The sequence below is a fragment of the Liolophura sinensis genome, chromosome 1, assembly GCF_032854445.1.
Source record: "Liolophura sinensis isolate JHLJ2023 chromosome 1, CUHK_Ljap_v2, whole genome shotgun sequence".
Taxonomy (NCBI): domain Eukaryota; kingdom Metazoa; phylum Mollusca; class Polyplacophora; order Chitonida; family Chitonidae; genus Liolophura; species Liolophura sinensis.
In genome coordinates, this window is record NC_088295.1 from 39,100,065 (window position 1) to 39,123,561 (window position 23,497).

Genomic DNA, 23,497 nt, shown 5'->3' on the forward strand with positions numbered 1-23,497 from the left:
ATTATTGAAAGACAATAATTTAAGGTATTCTTGGTAAATACAGGAAATTTGACTTGATTAGCAAATATGGATTTTTTGCTAAAAATCTCCAGAATAGCCTCTTTAACAAAATTCAAATCTAAGATGAAGCACTCCCAGACTCAAAATTATGATGCTGATAAGTAGGTGACTGACCTCGTCCAAGACCACCCAGTGACCTTCCTTCAGTGCCCTTAGCAAGGGCCCATCCCTCCAGGCAAACACTCCCCCTTCTGCACCCTCAACTGGCAAGTCAGCCCCAAACAAGTCTGTCACATCCTGTACATTGGAAATAATTCTATCTTCACGTTTTGTTCCAGTAACAAGTCCTCTTATTTTGCATATCAAATATTTCATGGTCAGAACTGCATCACTGCTAACAAATAAGTACTTAAACTGATGCTCTTCGGAACATCTTCCACCCAGCTATGCATAACATTGCACTCTTCTTCATCAAATTCCAAAATTGTTCACTTTGTTCTCAGATTTATTTCTTATGAACCCCTTGAGAATTTTTCACCTATATGCTGGTGGTCAGATTTTCGGGGGAGAGAATTGGAGGCAGGACTGCCTGGTGTAAACCACTGACTTTCCATTGGTGGGAGACAACCATGGAGGCAGGACTGCCTGGTGTAAACCACTGACTTTTCATTGGTGGAAGACAACCATGAAGGCAGGACTGCCTGGTGTAAACCACTGACTTTCCATTGGTGGAAGACAACTATGGAGGCAGGACTGCCTGGTGTAAACCACTGACTTTCCATTGGTGGAAGACAAATATGGAGGCAGGACTGCCTGGTGTAACCCACTGACTTTCCATTGGTGGAAGACAACCATGGAGGCAGGACAGCCTGGTGTAAACCACTGACTTTCGACAAGTTGCTGACCAACTTTCCCACAAATGCAGATTTGCACACCACATTGGTGAAAGACAACTGGTCTGCAACGACCGTTAGACAGCGCAAGTGCTCGTATGGGAGTCGCCAAAATCCAACAAACAGTGACAGTGTGGCAAAACGCTCAAATTATGATACAAACATATCAGAAGCAAGAGTTCTGGTGAACACAACATACAGCTCAACAAATGCATTTGTTTGAAATGTATAAAATACCAGCAGCATTGTGGTGAGTATAATTAACCCCTGAGGGGAATGTTCATGGGTGTTGATGATAGGTATGTGGTTACCATGACAACCGCGCAAGTCAATAAATGTGTCCATCACAAATGAAAACTTTATGCAAAAAACAGTTGGAGTTGTAGCCCGGAAACAAAATCCGCTCAATTTATATAGTATATATAAGGAAAATGGCTATCTGGTTACCATGACCACCACGAAAATGGACAAATGTGAGCCACAACACATTGCCATCTTTGTGTCTATGTATCGACCAAAAATTAAAACTCTGTGGAAAACTGTTGGAGTTATAGCCTGGAAACAAATACAGGCCACCAGACGGACAAAACTGATATGAGATAATACGCTCAACCCAATGGCAGGGGTGCATAAAAAGGTTAAAACACATACCGTTTGTTCGGAAAGATTGATGCGGATAAGCTGTCTTCCAGAGGCCATAGCTAGAGCTGTAACCAGGCTGGTTTTCCCCACTCCAGGGGAGCCTTCCAGGAGGAGTGGACGGGGCAGCTGTAAAGCCCTCAGTACCCTCTGTCCATTCACACAGGGTGTTGGCGCTAGCAAGGTGAAGTGGATCTCGGCCTCACAACATACATCACCTGCCACAATAACAACAAGAAGTTAATTTATTTATTTCACAGTATTTTTTTTAGCTTAACTGCGTATCATTTCTTTTTAGTTATAAACCAGAGAGCAATCTGGTTTTGTAACAGCCAGATTTTGGATCAGTACTCAGAGATAAAGTAAAATGTGCAAATAGATTAAAAGTTCTTATCGGCACTCCTTTAAAATATTTCACAAATGTTTCGTACAAACTGCTTCCATATTACACCTTAACAAATATGACAGAATCATGGCAAGAAAATGAAAAATGGAAGAATAAATCTTTCCCACTTAAGAGTTGTCAACAGTCTGAGAAATGTGTACGACAATTTATCTGGACAAGGGTCTCTTGTATAGTAAGCAGACTTGAATCTTAATATCAAGTCCCCATTGACAACAAATGGAAGTGTAAAACAAACTGAAGTTAAACCAAGCATTAAAACTTCATCAACTTTTGATCAACCAGGTTGATAGGAACATACTGCTCCATTAGTTTGGTGTTTGATGTTCAATCTTAAATAATGCATAGAAAAACTATTTCAACATTCCACTGAAATGTGAAAAGATGGCAGCACCTGATTACCCTAAATCTTAAACCTTTTAATCACCTCTGCAACCAATATTTTGAAACATTTTGAGAGAACTAAGGGGTGTTGAGGAATAATTTGCACAGTTTTATGAAGCTTGAATCTTTGATGACACTAAAATAATCATTTTAACATCATTTTCAAACTAACTGTATACATCAATTCCACTGAAAAAACATACTTCAGTGGTTGAAAAGGTTGAAGATTTACAGTGTCTACAAACCTTTAGGAATGGAAAATGGTGGTATGGAGAAGGAAAATTCATCAGATTGCACGGCGTTGTTGTTGGGCAGGGTTGACTTGTCCAGTAGTCCCAGTGATGCTGTGTCAAACTCCAGACCAGTCAGTAGGTTCACCTGATCAATCAGATATCCCAGGCATCTCTGTCGGGCTGACTCAAGAGCTTGCGCGCTACCTCTGTTAGTGACACCTGGTGAGGAAAAATGGACATCAATCAGATTTGTATTTTTCATTGATCTGAGGCCACACCAACTTCAAGTCTTGCGGGTGAGTTGACTTGTGTCAAATATAAAGCTCCTTACTGGCTACATCTAGAAAAAAAATAAAATTGGACTTTAAGTAACAGCTTTAGTTAGTTTCTGTGGGTAAAACTGACCTGATCCCAAACCATCAAGAAAGACCAAACACGCTCCATGGATATATGTCACAGCTGATTCCAGGTGGCCTCGTGCTGCTCTGGTTACCATGGTGTCACTCTCGGCCTGTGTCTCTCCACACTCATTCATGAAATTCACCCAGGACAGGTAATCACGGATGCTCACTGTACACCTGTGATCATGAAAAATACAGCAACATTAAAATTGAGCAATTTTCTGAAAAGTGTCATTTGTTTTACATGCATGTGTTTCACCTTGAAAGTTTGTTCTTTATCTTTGTCCATTTGAGCTTAATTTGAGCTGAAAATGTCCAACTGAAGTACAAAAACTTGGCTTTACATCTATATATTCAGTAGAAATTACACATACAAGGTAAATGCCTGCAATAGAAACCAAAAAACTAACTAATCAAGAAAACTCCAAAAGTCAATCAATTCTCATGGTTTTTGAAGCAAAGCTTCAGGATAAATTTGCCAAAGATTTGTGCATTAGTTCTGGAGACAGCGTAGGGAAAAAATCACAGCAGGCGATTTAAGAATTTAAGGACAATGAAGCGGTCTTAGACTTAAGCCAATCTTAACTTTCAAACTGTTACCAACCATAAAATTGTAAGTTCCCTGAGAAATTTTTGTTTTAATACTTTTAATACTCAACTGCACTCCCCACTCAAACACTTAAATCAAACACAACACAATATCGCAAATGGGTGGTACAAAGAACTACAAATGACTACCTTTTGCCGAAGTCTTTGCTGGTGAACCAGTTGACAAACTGTACCATGGCCCTGCCTATGCCTGTGGTACAGTCCTCCTGATTGCCCAGCTGTAGCCCTATATGCAGGTTGTGCTCTATGATAGAGATCAGGTCCTCTCTCCCACTAACTTGGGGACACCACAGCTCTGTGAACCGGTTCCTCAGTGCAGGGGACAGCTGGTGATACAGAGAGAGAGGAAGGGGTACAGATAAGAAACAATACATATATCATCAAGGCAATACATGTATCAACAAGACAACACATGTATCAACAAGACAATATATGTATCATCAAGACAATACATGTATCATCAAGACAATATGTGTATCATCAAGGCAATACATGTATCATCAAGGCAATACGTGTATCATCAAGGCAATACATGTATCATCAAGGCAATACATGTATCAACAAGACAACACATGTATCAACAAGACAATACATGTATCATCAAGACAATACAAGTATCATCAAGGCAATATGTGTATCATCAAGGCAATACATGTATCATCAAGGCAATACATGTATCATCAAGGCAATACGTGTATCATCAAGGCAATACATGTATCATCAAGGCAATACATGTATCAACAAGACAAAACATGTATCAGCAAGACAACACATGTATCATCGAGACAATACATGTATCATCAAGACAATACAAGTATCATCAAGGCAATACATGTATCATGAAGACAATACAAGTATCATCAAGACATTTCATTTTTGTAACTACTGTATTTCACCTTAAGTTTGGCAGGTAGAAATCCACTTTCACAACATATAAAAGACTTGAAATGACACTTTTAATAACAACATTTCACATTTTTCTTGTAAGCAATTCAATAAACTTCACACACAAACTTAAAGGTGGATGAATCAATCAGCATGTGTAATCTGAAAAAAGCTAAACTTTTGGTGAAATACGGTAACTGATCTGCTGGGGGAAATAAAAGTCTTAGTATTATCAGAAGTCCATTACCCAGAAGTATGCAAATCCTCTTTGGCCTTCCTCCACAGCACTTGACACTTGTCTTTGATCTCTCACATATTATGTGACGTGTGTGCAGCCATGCATTTTTTCCTCTTTCCACTGTACAGTAAACATTTGTGAAATGGCTAATACATGGTGGGAAAAATGTTTCAAACGTGGTTGTGTTGAAATACTTTTAAAAAATTACTACAACGGACAGTTTCATAAAAGGACAACAATGTCTTTGACAGTAATTGTTTTAGAGTTGCTTGGAAATACAAAAATAGTCCATGGGTTCTTAACTGCATAGCAACAGTGATTAGCCAAATCACAGTTTTTAAACTCGGGAATTTCAGTTTCAAGGTGTGGCCAGTTCTTGTAGCAGCCGATTACAAAATGGCTTTGACCTTGAAAGTTTCTCAGCACATTAAACTATCCACGATTCAGTTCACCATTTCCACCCAAGAGGTTGGGATATTTCTACACCAGGTGGCTCGAGCGTCTACAGCTGACGTAACATGTGTAATGTGCCATGGAGACTAGCTATAGGGAAGTTGCATACTTCAAGGTAATGAACTTTTGGTATTATTATATTATTATTTAACCAGCTTAAGAGTATCATTTTCCAGGGGTGGGCAAAACTAGAATGCTTAGGGTGAGTGAGTGAGTGATTGGAGTGTAAAGTCGTACTTAACAATTTTTCAGTCATATGACAGCGAGGAATGCTTGGAGTGCTTAAAGCAATTCTGGTTAATACAAACTTTACTCCGAGCGAATCATGGAAATGGCGATAATACGACACATGCACCAGCCTGTAGACTTACCTCTTTCTTCCATAGTCCCCTCCTGGGTTCATGGTGGCGAACACCTGAAATCCCTCTGCTGCGGAGATCTGCTCCACGTCTGTTCCTGTACCGTCTCCTCCACCTTTCTCAGCCAGTAACAAACTTCTCTCTGGCTCTAACACGCTGTTCAGACGTTCAAGTACAGAGTCGTCAGCCAATGAGATTTCATCTATTAGGAACATGTGACCTTGTGTCATGGCCAGGACTAGAGGCCCATCCACCCACTCAAATAGTCTTTTGTCATCACGCTAAAAAACAATCCAGTAATCATAATAATCAAGTTTTCTATGCCCACTGAAAATAAGTCCACTAGCATTTTCTAGGAAATGTTAATATCTGTTAGGGCTACACAAATCACATGCATAATACACATGTACATTATATGATGGAATTAATTTATGGATCAGGGATGGAAAATTCATCGTGTATCTATTTCAAACAAAGCTGAAAGTTTACAATCTTTCCTGAGTTCTATGAACAAGACATAACATTGGATATATATAGTCCAGCTACAAGAAAAATCTGTCGTAATTGTGTGAAATTTATCCTCAAAATAGTAAGAAAAACTGAAAACCACATTGCTCCCACTACAATAACAAATCTCAACCTTTAAACTTCCTAATTAGGTGGCTTCAATATTCTCTAGTCCACCACATTGTGTAACGTACAACAGCCATGTGAGAGAGTAAGTATGCTACAAACCTCAGGTGATCTGACAGGTCTAAGACCCCCCAGGAAGTCTGCACTCTCAGAATGCATGTGACAGTTGACCGCATGGAGCTGTGATGACTGGAGCGCAGCCAGAAACTGACATACAGTAGTCTTGCCACACCTGTACACAAACAAGATAAAATACAAAATAGAAACATGCATTACCAGGTGGAATATGCATTAGCATAAAAGACAAACACCTTAAGAGATCAAACAAAAAGAATTTTAAATCTTTCAAACTCATCATAACCAATATTTATGACAGAAAAGTCATCCTAGAGAATCTTTTACTTTTACAACTTTTATAACCATGGAATGAATGGAATGGAATACCACAATGACAGTGTTTCACTCTATTGTGGTCAGAGGATGTACCATGGACCACCTAAAACTGAAACTTTATTACTGAACACAGAAATCCCTTACCCTGTGTCACCCACCAGTAAGACAGGCTCTTTGTATCTAACAGCCTGTCCCACTAGTACAGCCAATCGTCTCATGTTATACGTCCACACAATGTGTTCAAAGCCCTCCGCTGTCTGACCAATTAGATCTTTCAACATGGCCGCTGTTGTCAGCGAGGTCTTGTCTGACAGACTGAAGAGTTTGTCAGGGTCAACTGTTCGTTTTAGGTGCTTCTGAATCACTTCCTGCACAAGAGCGCCCTCTTCTGGCTTTCGAACACGACCAGCCAACAACATGTATCCTGTAGGGGGAAAATAAACAGAGATTCTTGAAACTGAAAATTGGACGCATTTCTCACTACTGTAAGACTTCAACATTTCCGTATGTTTGCATTTTGTTTATTCATGCATATTCTGAAGGCATTACTCTGTATAGACTAATAAAATACCTTTTGTGAAACCCTGAAGCTGGCCAACCCAACCTATGTAGTTTTGTTTTCAAAATCAACTTAAGGAGGTGCATAAATTGTATGGAAAGTTCTTTTTTCATAGGCGAAAAGGTTGAGGAATTAAAGTAGATATGTGTGTTTACTTAAAACTAAACATTGATATTTAAAAAATTTTTGGCACATCTAAATGGATGGACAGACTGAATACAAACACTGATAAGATTTGATCTTATTTCCTCACATTTCATTTTGCCCTACATGAAAAGATATGGATGACAAATCACATACATACGCTTTTCTATGAACAGGTTTCCCGCAGCATATTCATTATTACACATTCTTTTTCTGTTTTGTTTATTTTATAAATGACTTATGTAACATTCAAAAATATTTCATTTGTGTAACAGCAGTCTGGTTTACTGGTGGAGGAGACAGAGCTGAAAAGATGCCTTCTTTGCCATGCACCTGACAAATTTCTTGGAGGTGTTACCAAGTCTATAAAACTTTGGCCAGAACACAAACTCAGTTTTTGGTATCGGATAGCGGAGATGAAACGTGAAAATGCAGACGAGTTACCCAGCATGCACCTTTCTATCGAATCACACCCACCATGATCTGCCATGTGCTGATCCCAATCATAAAATCTGCCTTTGGTTACATCATCGTTGCTATGGTAACGGCTGGCCCAACGAAACAGGTCACGTAAAGTCATGAATCCTTGCTTGCCAGCAAACACACTTGATCCACGACGTCTTACCTAAGAGTGGAGAAATCCAGGAGAAAGCTTTAAAGTTTAATTAAACCTATATATGTATGTACAATGCACATGTTGTTGTTGTAGGCTACATGCCCATGTTTAATATACTGACATCTTGTCTAAACTGACATTTTTATTCGGTTCCGAGTATGGTCGGTTTAAAGAGAGTCTACTGTATTAGTTGTGTTGGAGTTTCGCAAATAATTGAAACTAAGTTCAGAATAATACCACATGACAAGGCCATGTGAGTTGAAGACAGCTTTGCGATCCTGGGGTAACTATGTTATTTACACCAACAATTCGTGCTTCAATACTGCACACAAAGGCAGACTGTTCATGTATTTTACATCTGTAAATACATCTGTACTTGTATTTTAGCATAAAACAATAGACACGGGCTGATCAAATCTCACACTGACCTGTAGCTCTAACATAACAGCGACCAGTTTACGACCAAACGATAACGGCAGGTCACATCGCTTGTGAAGGATGGTTTCCAGCTCCTTACTGGGAATCTCATCAAAATGTAACTCGACAAAACGGTTACGAAATGCTCGAGATAAAATCTGAAATGGTAAGAATAGGTTTTCCCTGTTGACATCTGAAGTTTACAAGTTTAGTTCATGAAGAACTTGAAGATGAAGGCAAATTTTCACAGAAATTGGTGCAGTACTTGAGGAGTTGTGGGAACAAAATTGTGTCTATAAGTATAAATCTTTCAGTGCATTACATGCATGAAAGAACATCACTAAGAGGGGGAAATGCAAGTCCCTTTTCATGAACAGAAACAAAGCTCCAAGCAGCTTTCAGGTTTACACAACTTCTCAAAGCTGCAGCTCACCTTGCGACCTCCGTAGTGTCCTGGTGGATTCTGGGTAGCAAATAGCATAAACTTGGGGTGAGCCCGCACAGTCTCCTGGATCTCTGGTATGAACAGCTCCCTGTTATCATCCAACAGCTGCCATGGCAAGCAAGAAACAAATTACTTTCATTTATTTATTTCTTTGACCAGGCAGGGGCCAAGGGGAACCCAAGATGGTCCACAGGTTGCTGGTAAACCTTACTATGTACTGCCAGAGAGGCAAATATATTTTACGATGGTAAAATATAACACTGCTGTCTTAAGATAATCTACAACAGCTTCAACAAATGAGGTGCAATTCACTGATCTCCAAGAGCAACAATGTTTTCTACAATCTGTAAGAAAATCACTTTCTGGTTCCCGAGAGAGAAATAAATCTTAACATTTTCCCCATGAGTGCTGATATTCATTAATCTTTACATTTATTTGACGGACATTTATTTAACTCAATACCAGTATGTAAATCGTAACCATATGGTGGTTACTAATTATCACAAATAACCAAGATCTGAGCAGAATTAACATTAATGCAATAACTTTCAAAAATTTAAGCATGATTTAAGAAAACTAGCACTGCACTGACCCTGTTAAGGGCTTCAAGGACATCTGAAGGGCAAGGTTCAGTTCATCCAGTATTATCCAGTGACCCTTTCTCATTGCATCCACTAATACACCTAAAATATCAAACAAAATGAGGGACAGCTTAACAACACTGTATCGCAGCCTTATCATGGCAAGCAAATGCAACAAAGAATACTACATTTGTTCCCCCCAAAAATCTAAACTGATTACTTACGCTTTTTTATATCAAAAATCATACTAAAATAGTATTTTATTATACTATGATTAATATACCTAGACCTTACCTTCCTTAAACACCAGTTTGCCATGTTCATTAGCTGTATAGGACCCAATATACTCCTGAAGGTCTGTGTGCTCGTGGTTGTTGACCCTCACACAGAAGTGACCAGTGGCCTTAGCTAGCCAGCTGACAAGACTGGTCTTCCCTACAGATGTCCTCCCCCTGGAGCAACACTGGGTGTTGGCTGAAGAGAAGGAAAACAGTAATCTCAGTTCCAAAAAACTTAATGCCTTTCAGATTAAAATTGTTGACTCCCAGATTAACACTAGTGACTCCCAGATTAACACCGTAACTCCCAGATTAATATGGGTGACTCCTGGATTAACATGGGTGACTCCTGGATTAATACTGAGGAAATCCCAGGTTAACACGGGTGACTCCTGCATTAATACTGGTGAATCCCAGGTTAAGATGGGTGACTCCCAGATTAACACTGGTGACTCCCAGTTTAACCCTGGCGATTCCCAGATTAACACTGGTGACTCCCAGATTAACATGGGTGACTCCCAACTTTAATGTTTGAACTGGTGGTTCCTACAGAGGCTGAATAAGACTGATTTATTACAATAATAACTTATGTACATAAGACAAAATATCTCACCCTGCTGAAACAATCCTTGCTAGATCTTTGAGGTTGCCACGCACTGATGGGGTAAGAATGTAATTCTCGGGAATATGGGGGGACAGTTTGCCCAGGGGGAGCCAGTAGCCCTGAATATTCACATGCTTGCCACCAGGAGGCTCTGGTAACTCATGCTTCAGAATGGACTTGATGTTGGCCTTTCCCAGCACATAGTGACACACAAGTTGTTCAACAAGTGGGTGTGAGGAGCGGTTGAGCTGGGTGAGAAAACTTAAACAGAAACCCTTAGACAGGGCAAGCAAAGAGGGCAAGTGAGTTTATATGTGTAAATTATTTCCAGATTTACCTGAATTTACAACATTTTCAGACGATGAAATTTGGGTGCAATGTGCAGGATTGCTCAACATTAACTCTTTTCCTACACTTACGAGCACAGACACAATGACATATTTCAGAAAAGAACTAAGTGACAAACCACCGGGACTAATTTGTTCTGCTAGGCAGTGTTCCCCATTTATGTATCTTAAAGACTATTATTTTATTACTCATTCAAATTTTTGCTATCCTTTATTACGTTTACTCTAATTCCTCAACCTTTTCGCATGTTTGCCAGGTGTTTATTTAAGCATATTCTGAAGACATTATTCTGTGTAAACTGATAAAATCATAGTTTCTGGGATGCACTGAAACTGGCCATCTGATCAATGTAGCTTTGTCTCCAATATCAAATTTAAAATGTGTATAAATTGCACTGGAATTGCTCTTTTATATGCGGAAAGTATGAGGAATTAGAGTAACTACTTTTTGACTAATGCTATGTTACCGTGATAGTTATTTCCATGTGGCACTAAATTCGTAAACAATGGGTATTACACACATCATTATTCTTACCTCATAGAGAGACCTGGACACCTGAACACAGGGATTCTTTGCAGCATATCTTACAGCTCTACACAAGGTTCGCAAACTGAGAATAAAGAGTTAAATATCCTGAATATAAGATTTTAAAGGAAACATTGAAAGGTACCATAAAACAAAGAAAATGGTTGTAAGAAAAATGAAGAAACATATGCTCACAAAATGAAAAAAAAATCAGGTTTGAGGAATTTTATATTTCTTAGTGACCCATCCATTTTATGCATATTCTCTGTCAATGGTGATTTGGAAATGATGTCAATGATGAACATACTCGGAATGCAAGAGCAGTTCGGCTCCCAAACAAAGTTGTTTTCACAGCTATCACTCTTGATATACACTCCAATATACATGACTAAAAGGGTAAATATATGTCATCTTAGTGTAAAACTGACGACAGATATATATGTCTTTAAAGAGGAGAAATAATATTCCTATATCACAGTGGGGTGTACAACTGGTGATATGCAGATATAATATGCTAACAGTATTGCTACATCACAGAAGGTGTAAAACTGGGGATATGCAGATATAAAATGCTAAAAGTACTGCTACATAACAAAAGATGTACAACTGGTCATATGCACATATAAAATGCTATAAGTCTTGCTACATCAAAGAAGGTGTAAAACTGGGGATATGCAGATATAAGATGCTAACAGTATTGCTACATCACATAAGGTGTACAACTGGTCATATGCAGATATAATGTGCTAACAGTATTGCTACATCACAGAAGGTGTAAAACTGGGGATATGCAGATATAAAATGCTAAAAGTATTGCTACATCACATAAGGTGTACAACTGGTGATATGCAGATATAATATGCTAACAGTATTGCTACATCACAGAAGGTGTAAAACTGGGGATATGCAGATATAAAATGCTAAAAGTATTTGCTACTACACAGAAGGTGTAAAACTGGTGATATGCAGATATAAGATGCTAAAAGTATTGCTCCTGTTGATAGTGTGATGCCATAGTCAATTTACATACTTTTTAACAAAGGTGTAATTTTATCTCAGCTTGACTCTAACTGATGGGTTCTTCATTCATTTGAATTCCTACCTTGATTACATAGTATATATCTATATTTTCATTTTTATCAGTAAATCTTAGATATCACTAAATTTTTTTATGATGCAACTATGATAAACTCTGTATCCTTGATAACAGTTCTCAGCTGTTTGTTGTACCCGGGCTCTGCCTGGTTTCCTGCCAACAAAAAAACCAAAGCTCAATTTGTACCCCTACCTGAAATGTGGTCTGTGTCCTGTGCCGTCTGTCAGGCGCTTGTCTGCCTCTCTTCTGACCGCCAAGTAAAACTTGACCACACCGTCCAGCTGAGATGAGGACAGAGAAAGCCCCTTAAGGTACTCTGCAGTCAGGATGGTCAAGTCTGACACTGAGACCACCTCATCAACATATAGCTCTGTGAATCTACAGAACAACAAAATAATATCTTATATTTATTTGATTGGTGATTTACGCCGTAATTAAGAATATTTCACTAATGCAATGGCGGCCAGCATTTTGTTGGCAGGAAACCAGGCAGAGCCCGGGTACAACAAAACATTATAAACAGAAAGTAAGATGAAACATTTATAAATGGGTAAAATGCTTTCTGCAGTTTGGTTCTCAAATTTTATTATTATTTTTTCTACATCTTTCCTTTCTTTCATTTTTTGCCTCAAATATCTATATAGTCATAGCCTACATCATGTATGCAAGAAAAAATTCAAATATGGACTTACAAAATTAAAAGCATATGCAAATTACCTACACCATTGCTGTAGTACCCATACAAATATTCTACCAGCAGACAAAACAAGTCACATTTGCCAATTATGGGAACAGTACTCCATCACAGCACACAAACAAGCTGAAGTGTGTACAAAATTTTACAGCTGCTTTCAGCGATATATACACAGATGTATTGAAGTCAATCAGAGTATTGTTCGGTGAAGTACACTGAACATGTGAGGTGGAATTTGATGTCGAGCCAGAAGTTATTCTTTAAAAGCTGCACTTAGCAGACAACAAAAAGTGGAAAGGCAAATAATAGAAAAAAGAAAAACAAATATCACTATAAAACAATTATTTTTCTCACATGTAGTGTTTTCTTGCTTTTGCATAATACTATATTTCAAGTAAAGTTCATTTTGATGAATTTCTTATCAGAAAAACTGCAAAATTGATGACCAAAATATCACTTTTATGCCTTTGTGCTTCTGAAGGTGCATTTTTATATATTAAACTTTAGGTAAAATACTTAGTTTACCACAACAAAATTAAGTACGCTTCTAAAGCAAAATACACCTACCTGTTTCTAATACCCAATGGCAGATCTTTTTTGCCGACATCAGTGGCTGGGTTCATACAAGCAAACAGTCGGAAGTTCTCGTGTCTAACAACTGGCTCAGTGTCACTGAAAAATCATACAGAACTTCTCATGTAATCAAAAAAAAAATCATATTAATAATTTGGGAGTGAGTCATATGTCTTATTTGAATACTTAGTACACATGGTACATGGACAGTCCCGGTGTTCGCCTAGGCCACTAAAACCACTATTCTCCACCAGAAGTATAAGTGAAATATTCTTAAATATGGAGTAAAACTCAAATTAAATACATAAAATATTTGAATACAGTCACTTTAACTCTCAGAAAGTCTGATAAAACTGGGTTTAGGGCTAGTTTAAAAGTGGAACGAGGTACAGACAAGTTTTCAGCCATTCCAAGCGAACTGGTGCCCCAAGATGTGGGTCTAAAATAGAGAGGGGCCAAAAACTGACAAAAATTACAGAAGAGTGGAAATCAGCACGCAGAGTTAAGGAGTCGTGACTCAAAACTGGAGCTCTGGATATAAAAAGTAAGGCCCAGCTTTTATATGACAGCCACAGACAACGTATTCAGCGAAATTTTTTCACTATGTAAGAGTGCTTTATCTCATCAGCAGAAAATAAACAATTTCACTATTCTTAGTATAACTTGAATAATTACTTATTTCAAATTATTCATGAAAACCAAAGAGAAACTTGCTCTAAATTTAACCAGCCAAAGCTGTGTATTTATACTGATGCAGTTATGGACAAATAAGAATAAGTCACCTCTGCAGGATATACTTCGCATTTCCTGCTGGAAAAAATTCTGGCATATAAAAAGTGGGGAGCCCAAGCATACTTGGGATCCCACCACTTGAAAAGTGGGCGTGTCCTGGGCCCCTGTTGTTTCAATGTCACTGATAGTCAGCTTACGTACCCCCGCTCAGTGAGCATCACAGACCCCTGCTTACTCTCCAGTAACCCGCTCAAACACTCCAGCGTCTCTGCAGTAGCAAGGTTGATCTCATCAAGCAACACCCAGTCTCCCTGACGCAGAGCACTCACCAGGGTGCCCTAGACAAGACACAAACATTATCAAGATCTAATTCCACATTTACTAAGTTGAAATGTCATTGTGATACACAACGTTGAAGAATATGCAGGTTCTTCAGAGATGAAGATTAAATTCAAAGTGATTTTTGTTTGGTTTTAAAAATCAGGAAAAAATGGGGGTACTGTCATTCCTCAACTTTTTCGCATGTGAAAGAGCAACTTTCAGTGAAATTCATGCACATTTTTAAGTTGATTTTGGAAACAAAATTACATTGGTTGGATTGGCCAATTTCAGGGCTTCACACATGACATAGGATGAATGATAATCAGGTAAGGCTACATAGGCATTATCACACAGTAGCATATTTTGGGATAAAACTTATTCTGGAATAAAGCCTCATCGTGAAAAATTTGTGACTGTCCATGAACTAGAAACAAAATGCCTACAGTGCATTACCTTCAAAGCTAAAGACATTTCTTCTGAATGGACTGTTTGAAAGTGTTATTAAATTACAAGTGATTTCGCACAGAAAATCTGTGATAAAATTTCTAATCACTAAATAAAAAGAAATTTTGATGAATAATACCTTACCTCTATAAACTGAAAGGCTAAAGCCTTCTCTGTCTGGGTAACTTGAAGCCGCAATCTGTGCAATTTTTCCTTCATATCCTTCCATTCTTCTTGTTGAGGATCTGAAGTAACAAAGAATTAAGTCAATGAGCTCTTGCCGAGATATTCATATGAAAACTTCTATTTATTGCAAATTTATCTCAAACAAAACCTTGACACCTTCTTGTTTGTGTCATCCAACCAAAATCTTACCTGACTGACTTTTCTTTAGAGCAGCCTTCAATGTATGTTCCAATAAAGAAAACAGGTCTGTCCATCTTCTCTTTATAAAACAATCCTACAAACGACAACAGAAATCCTGTATCAGATAAAAGCTCACAAAAACTTACGGGAGAACTCCTACTACATTCATTTCTTGATAACAGAATTGTCTTCTGTGATATCAAATTACTTGCAAAAAAAAAACAATTCACTGAAACAATGGATAAACTGCAGAATTTTTTTTTTTACACTCAATCACAGTTCGCTACTTTGGTCTTGGCTTACAAACGCTCTCTGAATATCCAACTGAACATCATGAACATTTTTTTCTTTCTTGTATAAAATTTACTCCACCTGCATGTGTTGTAGAAATTTGACATTCTGTTTCCTAGAGAACGTCTTGCAGAATAACAGCTCAAAGTCATCTTTAAATGGTCTGACAACATGGCGAATGTCAACGGGTTTAAATCTGTAAAAAAATGAAATGAAGATATAATTTGCTTCATTCTGTTTACAATAACATATTTCAAACAAACAGGTGTTACCGTAATTATTCAACCTTTTCACATGTTTGCAAGGTTTTTATTCAAGCACATTCTGAAGGCATTTTTCTGTGTTGATTAAAAAAATTATACTTTTGTGTGAAGCCCTGAAACTGGTCAATCCAACCAATGTAGTGTCAAATTGAAAATGTGCACAAATTTCACTGAAAGTTGCTTTTTCATATGCGAAATGAGGTTGAGGAATTAAGGTATGTGAAAATGATATTACTTACCCTCCAAGTAAATCTGAGCTATCACTCTGCTGATTCATGTTGATAACCTTCAACTTGTGACCTTCAACAGACAGTATCATGATTTATTTATTCATTTATTTGATTGGTGTTTTTACACTGTACTCAGGAATGTTTCACTTATACGACGGCGGCCAGTATTATGGTGGATGGAAACCGGGCAGAGCCCAGGGGAAACCCACAACCATGCGCAGGTTGCTGCTAGACCTTCCCACGTACGGAAGGAGAGGAAGCCAGCACAAGCTGGACTTGAACTCACAGTGACAGCATTGGTGAGAGACTCCTGGGTCATTACGCTGCGCTAACCAACTGAGCCTCAGAGGCCCCGACAGTATTATTATTTATTTATTTGATTGGTGTTTTACGCTGTACTCAAGAATATTTCACTTATACGACGGCAGCAAGCATTATGGTGGGAGGAAAAAGCGCTGAGCCCAGGGGAAACCCATGACCATTCGCAGGTTGCTGGCAGACCTTCCCACGTACGGCCGGAGAGGAAGGCAGCAACAGTATTATGAAGGGATGAGATAAAACATATAGTGTTCAACATATGCAATCGCAAGTCTTAAGAAATACTTTTCCCATTTATGTTTGTATTTAATAGGGTTGGCAAAAAACTATGATATTCTTAATCCAGTTTTCTTTTGCAATGCATTCCACACATTAAATATACATACACATATAAGAAAGAACAGATTATAACAAGTTAAACTGTTCTGCATGTAATCATAAAAAGAAAAACTTTTTTGTTCATACCGGAGACGTAAATATAAAATGCTACAAACTGTAGCCATTAATAAAACCCAAAGATTTACCAAGTTGCTGAGCCAGGAACTGTACACTGGAAGTTTTGCCAGTTCCTGTTTCTCCCACCAGGAGGACAGGCTCACTATCAGCCACACACACAGCCACTCGCTCCAGTAACACTGTAGACTGACGCGTGAAGGCAAAACTTCCTGATGACGGTCTGAAACGAAATCAACAACAACTGACAAGTTGAGAACTTGCTGGAGCGACACTGAGAAGATGAGATAAACAACAAAGTGGTTCTGCAGCTTCTATATGCTTAGCAACTTTATATATTCTGTATAAGCTTATGCCATGCATGCAACTTTGCATTTTCTAACAGAGTTGATGATGACATACCAGTACATAAAAATCAACATGATAATTTCAGATGGCATAAAAAAGTTAAGTTGACAGGATAATCCATTTATGGGACAAAGCCATCTCTGACTTTAGTCAACATTTGCAAAAAAAAATTATTTTTGTTCTTTAGAAATTACAACTTTGTCTACTCCATGAATGTTCTCCTCAGATAAATGTGACAAAATTTCAACTTCAATACAAAACACTAAGCATTGTGAAGAGGTTTTAAATTTTGACATAAGTCAGAAAATGGCTTTGTGGAATCGGACCCAGAAGATTTTCTAACTTACAGCAAAATGTCTGCCAGATATGCTCAATATGAAAAGAGAATACCATCTCACACCAATATGTCATTACAATGTAATAACATCCAAACACAAAAACTGTAGGTCACGACCTCACGTCGTCATATTAACTCACTGGACAAGTGAGATGACAGAGGTTATGACCTTCTCACAGACCACGCTCTTGATGTGAGCTTACATGTACATGTAGCTTTTGTTTAAGCAGTGGAATGTGGGGGGATATTAATTTATCTGTTGAGTATATGTTCTCACACAAAACTGATACTGACATATTGCAATGTGCAAATCAGAATACCTTTTCAGAGAGATTTGGTCTTCAATTTTCCTTGGTAAATCTACCCTTCCAACAGTAAAGCTTGAGGGCTTGATCTCAACACTGGGTTTGTATTTCGTGCAATAAAACTCTGCCTGAAAATATATAAATGATATTTTAAAACCTACAAACATTTCAATTTTTCTTATTTGCATTTATGGTCACATTGAACATTTTAACATGAACTGCTTCTTAAAAATCACTTACTTTGACTATGGAAATACTCACTTTATCTTTGCTGATGTTAAGTTTAGTTGCAATAGCAACAGCCACAGCTGTTCGTTTTTCAGGTTGTGAAATGCTGGCACAGAAGCAATCCAGGGCGTGCTGAAAAACCATGGCTGCGGACTCAGGACTTTTTACATCAAAGCTTCCAGCTATCCGTCTGCACCATGTCATCAGGTCTCTGCAGGCCAGAAAATGTGTTCATTGCCTTCCATGTCAATTTAGACAATCTTAATATGATATGTCTACACTTACCAAAACAGAAGATGTTCACTATGAGGAAAAACAACCGGTCGAAACAGGCGCATGTTGTTTGGAAAAAAGGCACAAACATAATCTGAATTTGTTGAATTTTGATATCCCTTTTACGGTTAGCAATATACACATGACAGATACATCATACAACATTTCATTATTTGAGAGTTTATTAATAACTGTCAAACTTTTAGCGCAAAGTCTAAGACCTACAGTTTTAGAGATCACCAAGCTATCTCAGACTTAAGACAAAATTTCAAACACTGAACTTGGTATGTTTCTTTTCGTTATTTACCTGAAATTTGTTTTACAATACCTTCCCCAAAATTTATGTTGTCAAACAATATTTTGATAGAAATAACACTCTGAAAGTGATTTGAAATTTTCTTGTTTTTTTTTCTGTCTGAGATCGTTTCCTGATCCCTTCGTTAGCTTCTGGTCACAACACCTTTAATCGAGAACATCTCACAACAGTAACTGTGCCAAAGGGAGAGAACCTACCGCATAGATATCAGCCTCCCCTCATGAGACAAGAACTTTCCAACAGTCTCCGTGTCCACATCTGTGTCCATATTATCACAGGACAAATCATGTTTGCCTGCTGACAGCATGAAGTAGATATCCAACAGCCTGTGTACAACTGTAGACAGTTGAGGAAAACGCCTCACTATCACCTGATAACAAAGAAAATCCACTATCAATCCGAAATCCCCAAATTTCATCAACAGTTCATCAATGAAGAGCTTATTTGATTGGAGTTTTATGCTACACTCAAAAATTTTTCACTTCTTCGATGGTGACCAGCATTAAGGTAGGAGGAAATATTATTATACTGGTGGAAGATCAGTGGTCTTCAGCCACCTTCCTGTAGGACCATACTCGAAAGCACTGTTGACCACTTCTTATTCAAGTGTTGCACATTTGAGATGGATAGTCTGATTGGTAACATTAACTTTTTTGGTTGAAATGTGTTACATTACTGTCCAAAGAGGCCACGTTGACCATGAACGAATGATCTCTGGTTTTAGAGTGAGAATAGAATTCTACGGCATTCCACAGAACTCCTCCATGATTACCACCACAATGGTGTCCATGCGTCCAAGCAGTAATATGGTTTATGTTGCAGAGCATTTAACAAGAAAGCTGAAAATGGCTGAATGTGTGCATTTATTTTAAAAGGCAATAGACAGGTTTAAAGTGAAAGACAACTGTAGGCCAAATATACATATTTCCATCGATATTCTATATCACACAGGGTTTTGTGACCATATCCGAGAGATCTCAGGTAAAAGTAAGCCAAATTGCAAACAATGCGAAAATGGAAAGTTATTTCTATAACCCGAGATGGCATGTGTTTTCCCTGATATCGTGTCATGTTAAACCAAGTAGGAACACAATGTCGTGGTATGTGGCTTTGTGTTTCTGCTTGCTTTGACATGGTGCAACTCATGGCCTAGGAAGAATTCCGGATTGTATGTTCCGAAATATCTAATGTGATATTATTTCTTATCTTTTGTTTAAACTGAACAGAGGGACCTACATAGAGCCCTGATAGACTCTGACCACTGGTAAATCCTCAGAAACCATAAGCGAATACAGTAGCACATGATTAAGCACTTTTTTCCTTTTTCCAAGCTTAACCTGCATGAAACCCTCTTAACATTACAAGCATGCCAATGCCACGGTGATGTACTGCTGACTGTGCTGTCTGTCATGGTGGTCACATGCATGTTAAGCTAAGGTTGCGTTGTGCATTATGGCCCGGAATGATTAACCTCACCTGTTGTAGTTCTGCCCTGGACAGAGATTCCACATTGATCTGTCTCCAGAGTTTCTCAAGCAAGGCAGAGTTAGAGCCTGCCTGACTGTGCCAGCCTAGTACACCATGCAGCAATCTGTCAAACACATAAAAGAGGTTTCACGTTTTTAACCGCACATTAATAACTCAAAATTTGAAGTTCAATTCAAAAAGCATTAGTAGTATAACGTACTTAGGGAGTGCTCAAATTTTCTTTGATACACCACTGTGATCAGTTGATATATTTTCCTTGAAACTTTGATATAGGTCTTTTTCAAACTGCAACATAATGTACGAAAATATGTAAATTTAACAACTTTCAACCAAAAAAAATTCACCAAAGTGTGTGAAAAAAAATGCACCTTTGAGTGAAAAATATCTGGAAGCCTGGGGCTGTGTGCAGGTTGCCTCCATGGCCAGGCAGGGACAGAGCGTGGGTCTCTAGCAGGGGTAGCAGTACTGACAGTACCTCCATAGGGGCGTAGTCTATGTCCTCTAGCAGCAGCCAGTGTCCCCCCGTCACAGCCTGAGTGAGGACCCCGGGCTGCCACACGAACTCCCCAGGGATGTCAGTACATCTGTATGTCCCCAGCAATGCCTGACACAAGCAGCATTAAGAGAATAAGTATGCATTTTCTCGCTCATTTATTGTTTTATTCACTCGACATAGATATATCACTTTTATCAAACTCTTAATCACTGTTTTTGAAATAGTGAAAATCCTTGTACCACTGTGCAGCACTTGTAGTTTTCAACTAAGAAATAACCAAGGTTGTCTCTGGACAGGATCATTTAAGTAGTTGAAAAATGTTTTGCTACTTATTCAAAAATATTTCAGGATGGTCTGGCTAAGATGAAGGAAATCTCAAAACTTCACAAAAGAATTTTTCACTTAAAATAACGTAGATCACATTTATGGGCGGCGAAAACCATATTGCCTAGGGTAACAAATGTCCTCACCAGGTGTCTTTACAAACCTCTTGATTAAAAGCAACAAACAAACCGAAATCTGAATATGAGTCTGAAATGTGTTTGGTCAAGTGATGATCACTTGCAGCAGCATAACTGAACTAACAAGGAACCAGGGACGTTCATAATTTGTTTACAAAAGCAACTACTGAGTGATTCAATTCATCTTTTTTTCAGAATATCCCCATCATAAGATAATCACCATATTTGCAGACAAGAATATAAGGCAATGTCTAGGAGAATTTACCATTACATAAACACTTGAATCTGTATTTTGACAAAACTCACCTTACTGTCTGTCTGGTCACCTAACTGTAACTTGATGAACTGTGGAGCCTGCCCTCTGCCGGTCACCCTGGCCAGATATTCTACTAGACTGGTCTTGCCACACCCTACTGGCCCCTGGAGCAGGACAGGCTGGGAGGAGGCCACAGCTAAGGCCAGACTCCTCAGGGTGGACAGAGTAGAGGCTGTCATTACCAGCCCTCTATCATCATCAAGGTTGTGCTGTCAAAGGCATATAGAGTGAGTCAGAATTTGAAATCAGTGTTTCTAACTTTTTTCCACTTTTTCTCCTATTTTCCATACCTTTGTCAATTTAATTTTGCTGGAATAGGCTGTCTCAGACATTGGCTAAACCTATGGTAACAGGCGTGGTTGCATGGCTGCAATGCTGTAACAATAATCTAGCTGAAATACAAATTCTTGGTCTCAAAGCAGGAATATTGAGAAATATTAAGTCTGCTTTCGTTAGGATCCATTTGATACCCAAAATGGTCCCGTGGTTGTTAAAAAATGTATTGAAGTGCTACAGATAAGCCCTATATTAACTATAGTCCGGATTAAAGTTAATTTTTATATTAGGCCCAGACTGTTATTAAGATTTAAGCCTGGATTAGCTTTTAATACATATCTGAACAACTGAGCCCTGGCATTCATACATTTCAGTGCGAGACCTAAAATTTGACAGGAGCCAAAACAGAAATTTAGGAGAATTTTGTTCCTTGAATGCTAGATACCCAAATATGACTGAGAAACAATTACAGAATCAGGTCAATTTACATCACAAACAAGGTTTAGGGGTAAGAAGCTCAAAATTATTAACATTATAACATTATTATACACAAGCAAAATTCTCCAAATAATACGGATTAAAGTACCTGCAAAGGAGTATAACCGTTTTGTTTCAAATCAGACTTGCCAATTAGTTTCACATCAAGCTAGAGCTTGTTTACAGCTCAAACTCTTCCAATCTTATTCATCATTTTTGAAACAAAAACCATGATATGTTTTATACTATCTTATTTCTGTGCAAGAAAGTGAAAACAGGATTACCAAAACTTACTGGGGGTGTACAGATAAGAGTATTTTAAACCATGTTTCTCTTTTTTTAATTAATTTTACTTCCTAAAAAACTACTAACGTCATGCTTTATCATTGTTGCATTTAGTTCCCACACACTGGACCTGCACATTCTGTGACACACTGAGTCACATCCCGCTTTCTGTTTCCGATTAAGACAACATCACTAATCAGCGAGCAAATGATTAGTGAGGAAAGAGCGAATACAAACAAAAGTGTGAAATTAGCCTCAAAACAAAGTAATTATTAGAAAACAGTAAAAATTAAATATTTGTAGGTCATACACACTTCTGGATTGAGGGGAGATAATCTAGTCAGAAGTATTCCATTCACCGACACCACACCAGGGCTCAAGTCATCTGCAGTAAGAGAGTGTTTCGTGTATTTCTCACTGGACGGCAAACTCTGAAGGTCACACAATGCCTCCATCGCCTTGACGACAGACTCACCTCTGACCTCCACCTCATTATGTCTAAAGGAGAGTAGAGGTAAAACGGGTTAATTTCTGAATTTATTTATTTCATAGCTGTTTCACACCATATTGGAAAATATCTCACTTACATGAAGGTAACAGGAAACCTCTCAATTTCATATAATGCTGAGGTCTGGAAAGTAGGAGATGGATTTGAACACACAACCTCAGGTTTTTCGTTATACATGAAAGCTTTAGTGTAATAAATGAACATTACCATATCTGTACATAACAGTGAGACAGAAAAGAGCGTGGCATTCACATTACATTAGGACTTTCAATATAACATTTTCATAAAAACCAAAACAAACAGTTCAACAGAGATAATAAACCTTCTAGAGAGATATACAAGAGGAAACAAAAAAACAAATAACTGAAGGACTTCTTACATCAAAACTGATAAAACAATATTTTGCTGCAATTTATGTCAAAAGAAAACTGTTACAAGTACCTAATTGTCAGATCTTCATTTTCTTCAACTGAGAAAAATTTTGTCCTCAATTCTTCTTTTTGGCCAGGCGACATTCCCATTACCTCTGCAGTTGTCAAAAATGCATACCTGCAAAAATAAA

The 23,497-nt window shown here is 38.1% G+C and overlaps 1 protein-coding gene across 1 annotated transcript in view; it reads right to left on the bottom strand.

The window, feature by feature from the left end:
* LOC135482159 (midasin-like) overlaps positions 1 to 23,497 on the bottom strand; it is a 106,273-nt gene that overhangs the window by 80,958 nt on the left and 1,818 nt on the right. The window contains 34 exon segments of the mRNA XM_064762018.1: positions 175 to 297; positions 1,545 to 1,750; positions 2,565 to 2,771; positions 2,958 to 3,130; positions 3,692 to 3,888; positions 4,459 to 4,483; positions 5,510 to 5,778; positions 6,233 to 6,362; positions 6,668 to 6,947; positions 7,704 to 7,851; positions 8,271 to 8,417; positions 8,693 to 8,809; positions 9,297 to 9,328; positions 9,331 to 9,387; positions 9,580 to 9,730; positions 9,732 to 9,759; positions 10,177 to 10,442; positions 11,050 to 11,125; positions 12,329 to 12,514; positions 13,398 to 13,502; positions 14,337 to 14,473; positions 15,045 to 15,145; positions 15,276 to 15,360; positions 15,639 to 15,753; positions 16,060 to 16,120; positions 16,893 to 17,044; positions 17,827 to 17,939; positions 18,073 to 18,250; positions 18,826 to 18,998; positions 20,105 to 20,219; positions 20,485 to 20,720; positions 21,380 to 21,598; positions 22,742 to 22,925; positions 23,377 to 23,484. Coding sequence (XP_064618088.1) covers positions 175 to 297; positions 1,545 to 1,750; positions 2,565 to 2,771; positions 2,958 to 3,130; positions 3,692 to 3,888; positions 4,459 to 4,483; positions 5,510 to 5,778; positions 6,233 to 6,362; positions 6,668 to 6,947; positions 7,704 to 7,851; positions 8,271 to 8,417; positions 8,693 to 8,809; positions 9,297 to 9,328; positions 9,331 to 9,387; positions 9,580 to 9,730; positions 9,732 to 9,759; positions 10,177 to 10,442; positions 11,050 to 11,125; positions 12,329 to 12,514; positions 13,398 to 13,502; positions 14,337 to 14,473; positions 15,045 to 15,145; positions 15,276 to 15,360; positions 15,639 to 15,753; positions 16,060 to 16,120; positions 16,893 to 17,044; positions 17,827 to 17,939; positions 18,073 to 18,250; positions 18,826 to 18,998; positions 20,105 to 20,219; positions 20,485 to 20,720; positions 21,380 to 21,598; positions 22,742 to 22,925; positions 23,377 to 23,484 — 4,900 coding nt within the window.